Source organism: Hyperolius riggenbachi, chromosome 8 (assembly GCF_040937935.1).
Source record: "Hyperolius riggenbachi isolate aHypRig1 chromosome 8, aHypRig1.pri, whole genome shotgun sequence".
Classification (NCBI taxonomy): Eukaryota; Metazoa; Chordata; class Amphibia; order Anura; family Hyperoliidae; genus Hyperolius; species Hyperolius riggenbachi.
The window spans coordinates 77,417,807-77,432,905 of NC_090653.1; the positions used below are offsets into that span (position 1 = coordinate 77,417,807).

Below are 15,099 nucleotides of genomic sequence, written 5' to 3' on the forward strand. Positions count from 1 at the left end.
CGTGTTACTTACAATCGCACAGCTCCGATTCGCCGCTACCTGCTGCATCAGAGGGTGCCCGCCCCCTGCCCCGAGACTCGTGCGCTGCCGGGCCAATCAGTGCCAGGCAGCGCTGAGGGGTGGATCGGGACTCCCTATGACGTCATCGCGCCCATCGCCATGGCGACGGGGTAACCTTTATGGAAATCCCGTTCAGAACGGGATTTCCGGATGGGCATACGCGCTGGTGGCGATCGGCGTGTACGGGGGGGGACGCCGCAGGGAGGGGGGAAGCATGTAGCTAGCGCTAGGCTAGCTACATGCTAAAGAGAACATTTTTTTTTGCAAAAAAACACCCTCCCTGCCGTGCGCAGCACATTTTTAGAACGGCAGGGAGGTTAATCAATTCAAAGCATTAAAGAAAAACACTAGGCTGAAAAAAACATTTAAAATGCATATACAATAAAATTTGAGAACCCCCATGAGGAGATGGACTAACCCAAAACCGGTCAGTAAAAGGCTCAAAACCTAATACCTATTGTAAAGGTGGCCATACACTCGTTAGATTAGCAGCAGATAGATCATCAGATAGATTTCTGATCTATCTGATGTGTTTAGGAACATTTTTTTACTAAGAACAGATTTCCAATAGATTTCAGTTTGAAATCTATTGAAAATCGATCTGATGGCATTTTTTTGCCATCAGATTTCCATTAGGGCCAAATGCAAAATAATAAGCAATCTCAACAGATCGACCTAGATTTTCAAGCCTGCCAGATCGATCGAAATCGGCCGCAAATCGGTCGATTGGTCAATCGATTTGCAATCGACCAATTTTCATCGATCAAAAATCTGCTGAGTGTATGGGCCCCTTTTGTGACAGCTACACAGGAAGTAAAGAAAAATAAATAAATTACAGTGCATATATTCTAGGACAAATGGGTAAATTTTTTTTTAGAAAACATTTTACACTTTTTAGACATGCCCCTTCAACTACTTCATGCCATAGGCTGAATGATACACACACACACACACACACGTTTTTGAAGCGATCCGCAAACCGCTTCTGCCTTGGAAAAACGCATGGCTAATGTATTTCAATGGGAAGGTGCACACCAGTGGTTTGCGGTTTTAAGCAAACCGCAAACGTGGGTCCTGTAGCACTTTTGCAGTTTACAGAAGCGTTTCTGCCTCAATGTAAAGTATAGGAAAAGCTCAAACTGCTCTGGAAAACGCTAGATCAGAGCGGTTTTCCAGGCAGTTTTGTTACATTAGCTATTCAATAACAGCTTTTACTGTAACAATATTTGCAATCTGCTACACAAAAACGCTCCAAAAAACGCTGGGCATGTTTAGAAAACGTCTCTAAACAGGCCTAGAATTGCTCTGAAATCTGCTCCAGAAACCTCTAGCGTTTTGAGGATCTGCTAGTGGTTTTGGGGTGCACTGGGCCACACACACATGCAAAGGCACACACTATTGCAGTGTGCTTGCACTTTGGCAGAACAGACATTTATATTAGCCTTTTATTTGCACGAAAGGTGCACAAATAAGAGGTTTATTAACATTCATTTTGCAGGAAGTGGTTAAAGTATCCAACCGATGAAGAAAAATTTGCCACGCTGATCAACCAATTCTTTAAGGAAATGATCAATAATGCAATTGATCAATATTGGAGAGAGTCTGCCAGTTTCCCATGTTTCCTATAATACAACCTAATAATTTGATAAAAAATACGATCACTCACTAAAAATTGCACTGTTAATGGGCACAGTACAGTAAAACTCATCATGCAAACAATCTTACGCACGCACTTCAATGACGCTGCAATGATCACATCTACACGAATTGGAACATCATTTTGATTTAATAAGCTAAACTGAGAAGGATGTGGAATTTTTCCTTTTAAAATAATACCAGTTGCCCGACTCTCCTGCTGATCCTGTGTCTCTAATACTTTTAGCTACAGCCCCTGAACAAGCATGCAAATCAGGTGCTCTGACTGAAGTCAGACTGGATTAGCTGCATGCTTGTTTCAGGTGCGTGATTCAGCCACTACTGCAGCCAAAGAAATCAGCAGGACTGCCAGGCAACTGGTAATGTTTAAAAGGAAACATCCATATCCCTCTCGCAAAACTGTTTTTGCTACACACACACACACGTTACATTTCCAGCTGAAGTGATCGAGAATGAATATTTCGACAAAGAAAATTTACAGATGTCCAAAAAAAAGTCACCGGCCTCCCCGACGGCAATTTGTTTCGCTGTCCTTCAATGTGCTTTTGTTCAAAAGAAGTTTCCGCATTGTCGCGCTGCTCGCAAGTCCACCCCAAGGCCATCTCCATAGAGCAGCACAGGCTGTTCGGCACACACTATTGTTTCAAAGCCGTCAGGCAAAACTATCTCAATAGGCGATTTTCAAGTGACAAGATTGTGTGTGTAGCATTAAGCGTGTGTGTCTGTGAGGCCAGCAAAGTCACATTACCTTGGAAAGTCATCAGGAAGTTGATCTGGGTTAACCCCCAGGGAGTCCAGCAGGTCATTGCGAATCTGAAGCAAGAGATCACAGTCCTCCTGGAAAGTGCTGGGCTGGGGGTCTCTCCCCTTATCTGTGCGGAACTTCATGATCACTGATGAGACAGGAAGAGAGAAGTCAATGAATGCAGCAGCCTCAGCAGGTGCATTACTCTCGCTCTGTAGACTGCAGGGAATGTTGGAACCATACCAAGCAAGACATCTGTCCCCAGTTTGTAATACGCTCTACCTCCACAATATATTGTGTACCAGCGACACAGTGTTACAGCCAACATAAACCCAATTGTTCTGATCACTTATAAGCGTGTGAAAACTTCCTGCCAGGTGACGGTGAGTGATTGTGGACAAGTTAAATCAAAGACAGCTGGGAGTTCATCTGAATGGTCACTACGGCAGCCAGACGAGGGCAAGACAATCACTTTTACACCTGCTACCATAGACTTGTGGTCATTTCCCTGCACATCATGTTCAGTGGTAGATATGTGTAGTAGCTAGTAAACTGGCCTCATGTCATCAGAGGATTGGCCGGTGAGCACACACACACACACACACACACACACACACACACACACACACACACACACACACACACACACACACACACACACACACACACACACACACACACACACACACACACACACACACACACACACACACACACACACACACACACACACACACACACACACACACACACACACACACACACACACACACACACACACACACACACACACACTTCTACAAGCTGCTAGTGTCAATCTTGTGTACAAATGCACCATAAATAGAGCAATTCATGAAACAGGCTGACACGACCCTTCTGGACTTAATAATAATAAGTAAATGCCTTGAAGTCTGGTAATGCATCCTGTTTGCCATCCCTGAGGGTAATGATTAAACACTCTTTGGTAGCGAGGCATGTGCTGTTAAAGCATGTTCTGTACTCTGCACACTGTGGTAGACCACTTTAGGATGGGAGAGGACCACCTACATTGCACTTCTCACTGTTGCAAAATAATCACCTATCAATATCACCTAGCGTGGCATTGAACCAAAGTTTGTGAAAAACGAATGAAAGGGTGTATATCTGAAAAAAGCACCCATTTAAAAGGGTGCAGGGATAGCAGAAGCGGAATATCAGTAAAGCAGCCCATACACTCAGCCGATTTTCTGGCCGACCGATCGATCGCGGTCGATCGATCGATCGATCGATCGCAAATCGGTTGGCCAATCGACCGATCGACGGCCGATTTCGATCGATTTCGATGGATTTCCATCGAACTTGCAGGGTGGAAAATTTAGGTCGATCTGATGAGATTGCTTATCAGTTTGCATTGGCCTTAATGGAAATCTGATGGCAAAAAAATGCCATCAGATCGAATTTCATCAGATTTCAAACTGAAATCTATTGGAATTCTATTCTGGTAAAAAATGTTCTAAAAACGCATCAGATAGATCATCAGATGCATTTCTTATCTGTCTGCTGCCAATCTGACGAGTGTATGGGCACCTTAATTTACCAATGCTCTATTACTCCTTTATTCATATAGTAAAATATTGGTAATATTTACCAATATGTTACTATGACCAATCCTCTGTGTAATCTCACACAGAACCCACCCTGCTGAGGAACTTCAGCCTAAAGAAACATACTGTCATTAAGTTACATTAGTTGTTAATTAAAATAAAAAGGTAACAATCTCTTACTTAACTGGTTTTAAAAGAACGGGCAAATGTTTGTGATTTCATGGGGCAGACATCTTTTTGGTTGAAAGGAAGTGAAAGGGAGCATGAGAGACAATTCCAACTGTCCTGTGTTCTGATCACTCCTCCCAGCTGCTAGGCAACAAGAACAACAACATCAGAAATCCCATCATGCTTTACACAGCATCAGGGGAAAGATGCCCGGGCAGTTTTTTTTTATGGGGGGAGCTTAGCTTCTGTGCAGCTAAAAATTAGGCATGGGTAAGAAAACCAACGTTCAAATGCTGCGAAACTGTTAAATGCCAAGCCTTTTCAGTGCTGCGGAGTAGATTTTTAGTCTGGAGGTTCACTTTAAACTTTACCATCTTCCCCCGGTGGGCAACTAACCTTAAAGGGAACCTAAAGCAAGGATTCCATATTTATTTCCTTTTAAGCAATACCAGTTCCCTGGCTATCCTGCTGATCTCTTTGGCTGTAATAGTGTCTGAATCACACACCTGAAACAAGCATGCAGGTAATCCAGTCAGACTTCAGTCAGCGCACCTGATCTACATGCTTGTTCAGAGTTTATGGCTAAAAGTATTAAAGGCAGAGGATCAGCAGGACAGCTAGGCAATATGCATTGCTTTAAAGGAAATACATATGGCAGCCTCTATATCCCTCTCACTTTAGGTTCCCTTTAAAGGACAACTGAAGCGAGAAGTATATGGAGACTTCTATATTTATTTCCTTTTAAACAATACCAGTTGCTTGGCAGTTCTGCTGATCTTTTTGGCTGCAAAAGTGTCTAAAAAACCCCAGAAACAAGCATGCATCTAATCTTATCAGATTTGACTGCCAGGCAACTGGTATTGTGTAAAAGGAAATTAATATAACATTCTCCACATCACTCTAGCTTCAGTTGTCCTTTAACACTCCAAAGCCCCTCAAATCCCACCCCCAATCTTAATATCACCTCACACAAAGCACCTATTTGTAGCCGCAATTTGCATAGCGGATGTCTTTTTAAACAGGAAAGGTCTTGCACCTTTATTAACTGCTCCTATTAAAAAAGGACCCAGTAGTGCGTTACTACCTCCCTGCTTGGAAGTAAGGCTGTACATCACACAGACCCTCTACCTATGCAGTGCAGGCTGCTCTCACTCATCAGGCTGTATTGAACCTGGAGTCCCAGGAGATTGACTGTTTTTCCTGGCAGGAAAGTCCAACTTCACCAATTTACACTTTTGCCATGCATCCTCTTGCCCCTCCGCACACACCTGACAAACCTATCCTACCACCGGGAGCATCACTGCCCAGCCTCTGCCCAGTGCTTCGGAGGTATTAAAGGAAAACTATCAAACCACGTGTTCTAAAATGACAATGTACAAATAATGTCTAAGTAGCAGTGTAAACATTTTCCTACTTTTTATGGTAAATAGAGGCAAAAGCTGTAATTCATTGCGTGTAGATTTTTTGTAATGTTGGAATGTCTCATTTGCATAGGTGAATCTCTGCAGTCTGACTTGCTAAGAACAGTGTAATATTGAAGCAGAGTTATATGCAATGGCTCTGGTATCAGGTTTCACACACTACAGTATTATAAATGTTTATGTTGCACATAAACATTTCCCCTGCTTTCTGCAGACAGCTCTCAGAGACAGGCAGCTACAGTGAGCGCTTTCTAACACACAGGTTTAACAAATGCAGTATGAGGGAATCCCCCTCCCTTCACGATGTAGTCCATCCGATATTGGCCATCACTGAAGTGTGAAAAGAATTTGATAACAGTAAACAAAGAGATAAGAATTTAAATGTATACACCTGTACTTAGCAGCACTTCCCAAATAATTCCCATCTCAACTGAAAAAAACATGTTAATCGATAAACCATCATCCTTATGGTCAGATATAGAGGCAATGACCCACCAGTGTCTATATAGTATATCTTGAATGACACGAATATGGTAGGTGCCATAACAAAATTTTGAAAACATGCCTATATTTTTTTTTTAAAATAACTAACCCATACATAGATTCAAATCAAGTGTTCTGTATCCACTGGCTTTATGCTTGTGACTCGGTACACGCATGCTAGGGCATTTTTCACAAGAGAATGAAGATGGCAGCTTCTACATTCCTCTGACTTTAGGTCTACTTCGATGATTTTTGTCCTCTTTCTCTCTCCACTCTCCTTCCCCATCACAGAACCTATGCAGGCTAATGAATGTGTCTGATGGTATGAATAGCTGGAGGTGTCCTCTGGGGGATAAGCTACATGGCTACCAATGGCAACAATGACAATGTATACAACAGGTGAAACCACAAGGGCCTGACTTGAGCAAAGACAAGCTGATCTCTCCAGCTGTTTATATTATACCACATCACAGGAAAGATCTCATCACAAATCAACTGTTTTGTTTTAGCAATAAATACATCCTAATAAAATGCATATTTCCACAGACTTTAAACCAAGTCAACCAAACCTAATAGCCACTGATCAGTTAGCTGGCAGCTTGTCAGTTGAAGAGGAACTGTAACCAAGGATAGAACTTCCTTCCAATCAGTAGCTGGTATCCCCTTTCCCAAGAGAAATCTTTATTCTCAAATAGATCATCAGAGGGGTCTGTATGGCTGACATTGTGGTGAAACCCCTCCCACAGTGTGATGTCATAACCATGGTCTTAACCGTTACCTGTTTGTGAGCCTTGTTGCATTGTGGGAAATAGGCCGTCCTACTTACCGGTAGTAGTGTTTCGGCGAATCCTCCAGGACAGCCACCTGAGATTACCATTGAGCCCCTCCCCTGTGGAAACAATGCACATGCAATTAATTAATTACTCCTCTGATCCACCCTCTATATAGTAAGCCTCCTCCTCTACCTCCCTAGTTCATTACCAGAGTAACAGGCTCACCCTTATTCTAGTTTATACTATATCGTATCAATATCCTAGGGCTGGGTACTAAGGCAGCTGTCCTGGAGGATTCGCCGAAACACTACTACCGGTAAGTAGGACGGCCTTTCTCTCATCATCCTCCAGGACAGCCACCTGAGACCAGCGAGAAACTTTTACCTTAGGGTGGGATGACTGCTTGGAGTACTTTACGACCAAACGCTTGATCCTGGCTGGACAACAGCTCCACTCTGTAGTGCTTCACGAATGTAGAGTGTCCTGACCATGTAGCCGCCTTACATATCTGGTCCAGAGTTGCCCCGGATCTCTCCGCCCAGGATGCCGCCAGTGACCGCGTAGAGTGCGCTCTAATGATTGGAGGTGTGTCAGTCTGTGAGTTGTCATAGGCTAGCTGTATCAGCTGCCGAATCCATCTGGCTATGGAACCCTTAGTTGCCTGTAATCCCCTTCGGGTGCCAGAAAACAATACAAATAAATGGCTTGACCTTCTCCATTCCTGTGTCCTCTGCAAGTATGTGATAATTGCTTGTCTCACATCTAGATTTGCCAGTTTCCTTTCTTTATCATTTTTGGGGTCTGTAGAAAAGGATGGTAAAACAACCTCCTGCAGTCTATGGAATTGCGTAGCTACCTTTGGCAAATATGTCGGGTCTGGTCGGAAAACTATTCTGTCCGAGTGAATCACCATATAGGGGTCTTTTATTGATAGTGACTGTATATCCCCTACTCTCCTTGCCGTTGTAATGGCCACCAAGAAGGCCACCTTTAGTGTTAATAACCTAATCGGAATGGTCTCTGCTGGTTGGAAAGTGTCCGACATTAGAAAATCTAGGACTAGTGCTAGGTCCCATGGGGGCGCCATCTTTACCGGGACCGGCTGTGATCTGGCCACTGACTTCAAGAAGTTCCTTATATGTAATTCTGTGGATAGCTGCCTATCTAAAAATACGGATAAGGCTGAGACTTGGACCCTGAGGGTGCTAACCGCCAATCCCATGTCCACCCCATCCTGTAGGAATTCCAGAATAAATCTTGTTTCATTTGAACTAACTCTATTCCTGTCCTTCCATGAACAAAAAACCTTCCACACCTTGGAATAAATCTTCCTAGTGTTCTCCTTCCTGCATTTTAGCAGAGTATTAATTACTCTACCTGAAAATCCTAGTCCCTTTAAAGTCTGCCTCTCAGGATCCAGGCTGTGAGCTTCAGAAATCCTGGGTCTGGGTGCGTCTGTCCATTCTGTATTAGTAGGTCCCCTCGGTCCCCTAAGTGCCAGGGCCCCTGTACCTTCAAAGTCTGTAGAAAGGGAAACCAGGCCCTCTTTGGCCACCAGGGTGCTATGAATATTACTTGTGCCTGGGACTGCCTCAACTTGCTCAGGACCCTTGGGATTAAATTGAATGGGGGAAAAGCGTATAGAAGGCCCTTCGGCCATTCCTGTGTCAGGGCATCTAACCGGTCTGTTGAAGATGAAGGGTGTAGGGAAAAGAAATCCCTTGTCTTTGTATTTTGAGGTGTGGCAAACAGATCTATGCTTGGCCTGCCCCATTCTGCTGTGATGAGATCGAAGACCTCCTGGTTCAGCTGCCATTCTGCTTCTATTAAGACTGACCTGCTGAGGGCATCTGCCCAGCGGTTCTGACTGCCCTGAATATGGGTTGCTGCTAGTGACTGCAGGTTTTCCTCTGCCCATGTAAGAATCTGCATTGTCAGCTCCCTGAGAGCCTGCACCCTGGTGCCCCCCTGTTTCCTGATATAGGAGACCGTGACCATATTGTCGGAGAACAATAGTACCTCCCTGTTGCTTATGTGCGGCAGTAAAGCCTGTAGGGCCAATCTGACCGCTATTAACTCCCTGAAGTTCGATGATTTCCGGCTGAGTTGAGGGGACCACTGACCCTGTACTTGCTGATCCAAACAGTGGGCGCCCCACCCCCATGCACTGGCATCTGTGTATAGTTTCACTGGAGCCTTCTGCATCCAGGGACGTCCGCTGGACAAGTGGTCTGTGTTCACCCACCATTGGAGAGAGAGCAACACCCGCTGTGGTGGGTTTACTCGCTGATCTAGGGAGGCTCTCCTTCTGTCCCAGACCTGAAGAAACCAGGCCTGTAATTCCCGCGTGTGTGCCTGAGCCCACTCCACCGCCGGGATCACTGAGGTCATTAAGCCTAGTAGGGATATTGTCTGCCTTAGGGACACTGACGGGGCCGATGTATACTCGGTCACTGCTCTCATCAGCTTGCTGACCTTCGGTTGGGGAAGCCGAATCTGTTCCTGCTCTGAGTCCCAGATTAGCCCCAGGAAAAGCGCTGTTTGGGATGGCTGAAAACACGACTTCTCTCTGCTGATTAACCAGCCCAGATTCTCTAAGGTCTGGACGCAGAGGTGTAGGTTTTCCTTTAAGGACTGTTCGGTATTCGACAAATTCAAAAAATCGTCCAGATACGGAAGAACCCTTACATTCTGGAGATGTAACTGCGCGACCGCTTCTGCAACAACTTTCGTGAATATCCTCGGGGCCGAGGATATTCCGAATGGCAGGGCACGGTATTGGTAATGGCATACCGCATCCCCCATGACTACCGCAAACCTCAAAAACCTCTGAAATTGCGGATGGATAGGAAGGTGGAGGTACGCGTCCTCCAAATCTAGTGTGGCCATAAAAGCTCCTAGCCAAATTAAATTGCGGATTGATGCGACGCTTTCCATTCGAAACTTCTTTTCCAGAATGTAAGGGTTCAGGGGCTTCAGGTTGAGTATCATCCTGTACTTTCCTGACGGCTTCTGTATTACAAAAACTCTTGAATAAAACCCCCTGCCAAACTCCTGGACCGGAACCCTCTGAATCACTCTCTGTTGCAATAATTTTATCACAGAGGAGCGAACTGCTTCTGCCTTTCCTGGGTCCCTGGGGGTCCCCGTAATCACAAAATTTCTTGAGGGGGCTCTCGGAATTCTATCCTGTACCCATTGCTTATTAAATCTAAAATAAACTCGTTTCCTGTTATCCTCTGCCAGGCCTGAAAAAAATAAAGAAGCCTTCCCCCCACCTGTAAATCTGTGTCATTTGTCGGACTTTGGGGTGGCTGGCTGGGTTTTATTGAACAAGAAGGTAGGTCTTCCCCTCCCTGTACTATAGGTCCACCTTCTAGACCCCTGCTGCTGCTGCTGCTGTCGGGACCCCTGACCCCTAACTTCTCTTCTGGGAAAATAACGTCTCCCCTGAAAGGGTCTATTTGTTCCTCTTTTCCTCTTGTCCGGGAATTTCTTGGTTCTATCGGAAGATCTCTCTAGAATACCGTCTAGATCTTTCCCGAATAACAAGTCCCCCTGAAATTCCATAGCACATAACCTGTGCTTGGATGAGACATCCCCCTCCCAGGTGTTTAACCATATTGCCCGCCTAGACGAGTTTATAAGGGCTGCTGTTTTTGCCGCAGATCTTAATGACTCTGTGGCCCCATCTGCCAGGAAAGCTACCGTCTTAGACATGACTGGAAGGGAGTCTAAAATTTTCTCATGTGGGGTACCTGCAATAAGGTGCACCTTTAACCCTCTCATCCACTTCTCTAGGTTGCGTGTAAGACATATGGCTGCAATAGCCGGCTTAAATCCGAAGGATGCTGCCTGCCATGCCCTTTTGAGGAGGATTTCCGCCTTGCGATCCATAAGATCCTTTAGGCTGCCTGAATCTTCAAATGACAAATCTGTGGCTTTGGAGTATTGAGCTAATGATGCGTCCAACCTTGGGCACTTTGACCATAACTCCTGGTCCTCTTGCTTAAAGGGGAATCTCCTCTTAAATGATCTAGGGATAAATCTTTTCTCAGGCTGCTTCCACTGAGAAGATATGACCCCTTTAATCGATTTGTGTACCGGGAAAGTTCTGCAATCGGTCTCCTCTAATCCCCTGTATATATCGTCCTGCACTGACGAAGTCGGGGTTGTCTCCTGAATATGCTCAGATTCGTATACAGCTTTAAGGAGTTCCGATGTATCCTCTATGCTAAACAGGTATCTAGGCATTCTGGCTGTAGCTCTCCCCGGATCGTCCGAATCCCTAGCCTCCCCTTCCTCCAGAGACTCTCCTGAAATATCCTCCCACGAATCATCTGGAGAGTCAGGTTCTACTGGCACAGTTGGAAATATACGCTTGGGCTGGGTCAGATCCTGCCTGAGCCCTGAACCCTGCGGCTGCTCTCCTGCTGGCGGCTGGATGCTCACTGTTACCGCTTGCGTACTACTGTCTGTTGTCGATGTAGTCAGGGGTGTGGGCTGGGCCTGTCCCTGTACTGGAGGCTGAGTAGGAAGAGCTGCCCTGAAGGCTGCAAAGGTGGTAGTCAGTTCCTTTTTCATAGACTTCATTAAGTCAATCATCATCATATTAGTGTCAGGGATAGTGTCCCCCCTATGTCTGCACTTGTCACATGATGATCGTGTGCAATTTGGTGGCATCACCTCCCCACACTTTGAGCACTTATTAGTCTTTTTCACATGTTTCTGTAAAGCAAACAGACAAGAAACATAAGGCTGTTAGTATTCTCTGCAACCCCAAGCCATGTATAGTGTAGCGCTTATGGGGTGCAGAAACACCTTCAGCTGTACCTGTGCCGGCTGGCTGTGTGTCTCTGCGGCTGGTACATTGCTGTCCGCTGTGGCGGCCTCTGCCTGATCCATGTCCTGCCCGCAGCGTGTCGGCGTTCCACGTGCGCTCTGCTCTGCAGTTGCCGCCTGTAGCCCCGCCTGCCTCAAGAAGCTTTTCCGGCTACTAGCCCCTGACGTCCCCGGTGGGCGGAGCGTACGCGCCTGGTCGCATCCGCCTGACGTCAGGGCGTCACGTGACCCTCCGGCTCCCCGGAACAACGCCGATAGTATCAGGCGGCGGCCACGAGAAAGGACGCTTTCAGGCTTTCTACACAGTCCTCCACGCCGGCAGGTAGTGTACGCTGGGCTCCGCTTACCACTTCCTCCCCGTTCGGCCGACACAAGCCTGAACTGCAGTCTCATGGGGAAAGGTCAGCAATATTTCCATCTCTACTATAGGTGCGACACACGCTCCCCTACAGCATAAAAAAAAAAACTAGTGCACTGTCCACGGGTGAGTGGAAACAATGAAAGAACTAGGGAGGTAGAGGAGGCGGCTTACTATATAGAGGGTGGATCAGAGGAGTAATTAATTAATTGCATGTGCATTGTTTCCACAGGGGAGGGGCTCAATGGTAATCTCAGGTGGCTGTCCTGGAGGATGATGAGAGAAAACAGCTGTTTCCAACTGCCAAGAAACCAGTATCTCCCTTTGTGCATATGTAGATCTATATTTAAAAAAATACTTTTAGCCTGAAATATACCACACCCCCTAAAATTGTATTGTTAGAAGGTGTGGTTATAGATAATGGCAGTTGGTGATGTCTTTTTTCATATCTGTCAGTAGTAAAGTCAATTACATACAGGCCGATTGTGGATCAAACAATATGAACAGATAACATATACATAAAATATTTTTTAACTTCTCACTTTGCAATGTACCAATTTATTTCTTCCCCCTTTTTGCTAAAGGTCCTCTTTAACCAGCAGGCTTATATGATAACCCGAGGCGAATATAAACAAATGAAATAAACTATTGTATCTATCCTCTAAAAATGACTTAAGATATTTCACAGTTTTATTTTATGTTTAGATCTACTAAGTTTGCCAGAGCTAAAATCTATAAACTATTTATCCTTTTTATCTCTTTCCTGCTCTCAGAAGCCATCTTCTGCTAGGAAAGTGTTTTATAGCTGGAATTCCTTATCAGTGAGGGTCACACTGTAGTCACTTCCTGTCTGAGTCAGGACTGAGTCAGCCACTTCCATACCCGATATTTAACTCTTTCAGGCAGCGAAAGAAATAAAAGGAACACAGCATAGTTATTTGTGTGCTAAGCTAAGCAACTCATCATTTCACACGTCACCTCAGGTATCCTTTAAGGTGCATACACACATCTAATTATGATTTGCCACTTGTACCGCTTCCATGTAGTATGAGAGCTCATCTACACATTCAGGTCATGGTATTCAAAATCTGTATGCCTTCCTGCTACATGGAGGTGCTAAAATTGACCAGTGATTGGCCAATCAATATTGGATGTGTGTGGGCACCTTAACCTGTTAGTATTTTTTTTTTATTTTCCCTGGGTAAATGGAAATTAGCATGCTAGTAGAATAGCTCTTCTCTCGTCTGATCACCAATGACTACAGATGGTCCATGGGTTGCAATTAGTCCCAATCTGGGCTTGCAACTAGGCCAATGCAAAAGAAACTGCACTTGATTGGTCCAATTTGGTTGGTAGCAAATTAATTGACCAGCAGCTAGAGACATTAAAGAGAATCTACTGTATAGTGAAAAGAACAATCAATAAAATTGCTTATTTTTTATAATATTTATAGATGATTTAGTCAGTGTTTGCCCATTGTAAAATCTTCCATCTCCCTGATTTAAATTCTGAAATGTATCACTGGTGGTGGCATTTTTTTAGTTCAGACAAGTAATGTGACTAAATGTTCGTTACTGAAAGTTCAACATACAGAGGGAGATATTGCTTACTTGGCAGCTGTAAAAAGCTGCCATTTCCCACAATGCAACAAGGTTCACAGACAGCAAACTGTCAGGACCATGGTCATGACATCACACTGTGGGGGGGGGGGGGGGGTTTCACCACAATATCAGCCACAAAGCCCCCCCCCCCATATGCTCTATTTGAGAAAAGGTAAAGATTTCTCGTGGGAAAGGGGGTATCAGCTACTGACTGGAATTAAAAGTTCAATCCTGGGTCACAGTTCCTCTTTAATTGGCTGAAATAATTCTCTCTCCCTGGCTCAGTGAAAATCTGCACATTAGAATGTATTGCTCGTGTATGGAGCAGCTTGTGTACAGCAACACACAGATACACAGGCAGATCCGTCTGCGGATCATATCTGAACAGCAGAGCAGACTTTCTCGACCAGCATCCGGCATATGACAGGGCCTCATCACTGACATGTACAACATCACGGATGTCTGAATAAAATGCAACTGACAGACTTCTTGAATGGTTCATTTGCACCTGCGATCCAGTACAGAAGAAAGAAGGATGAATATAGAATGTTTCCATTAAATAGCTGCCATAGAAACAAAGGCAACTGGCTTATAAGGTAAATACCAGTTGGAAGACAGAGAATTTTCATTCCTGTGCTTCCCCCTACTGGCTACTGATATACCAGCAGTGCAACATGTGATGACATATTGAGAATCCATTTAACAAGGTGAACTTAACATACTACTGATGTGACAAAAGGTATGGTGAAAATATTAGAGTGTAAAATGCATGTGACACTTGCTGTGAACTCCATCTTCACACTTCAGCAAGCCTAACTATTCAGTAAGTTTGATACTTAACCTATTTTGGTTCCTGGACGTAGAAACTACGTCCAGGAACCATGCACGCTCCCGCGGCCGATCGCGCGTGTGCACGCGCACTCCCGGCCGCGGATTCAGTAGCCAGGCAATCAGTGTATCGGGCTATGGTGCCCGATCACTGATTCCTCTCCCCCGCTGAAAAAGTGACAGCTTCTCTCGGAAGCTGCGCTTTTTCTGGCTGTTCCCTCCCCGATGCGTCACTCTAAGCGTGTGTTACGCTTAGAGTGACGTCATCTAAACAAACTCATGGCCGCCATCTTGTGGCCAAAAAGTAATACTACAACTGAAAATAAAAAAAAAAAAAAAATTAACACACATTTACATTATAAATCTATTGTTTACCTCCCACCCTCCCAAAACTACCCAAATAAATGTTTACTATAAAAAAAAAACAACATTACAATAAAAAAAAAAAAAACCATGTAAATATTTACCTAAGGGTCTAAACTTTTTAAATATCAATGTAAAGATGAAATATTTCTATATTTTTTTTATTTTAAACTTGTAAATAGTGATAGATGCAAAATGGAAAAAATGCACCTTTATTT

General features: G+C 44.6%; 1 protein-coding gene across 2 annotated transcripts in view; it reads right to left on the reverse strand.

The window, feature by feature from the left end:
* SAE1 (SUMO1 activating enzyme subunit 1) overlaps positions 1-15,099 on the reverse strand; it is a 146,624-nt gene that overhangs the window by 37,939 nt on the left and 93,586 nt on the right. For both annotated transcript variants that reach the window (XM_068250728.1, XM_068250729.1), the window contains exon 7: positions 2,465-2,609. In XM_068250728.1, the coding sequence (XP_068106829.1) occupies positions 2,465-2,609 (145 nt within the window). The remainder of the gene's footprint in view (positions 1-2,464; positions 2,610-15,099) is intronic.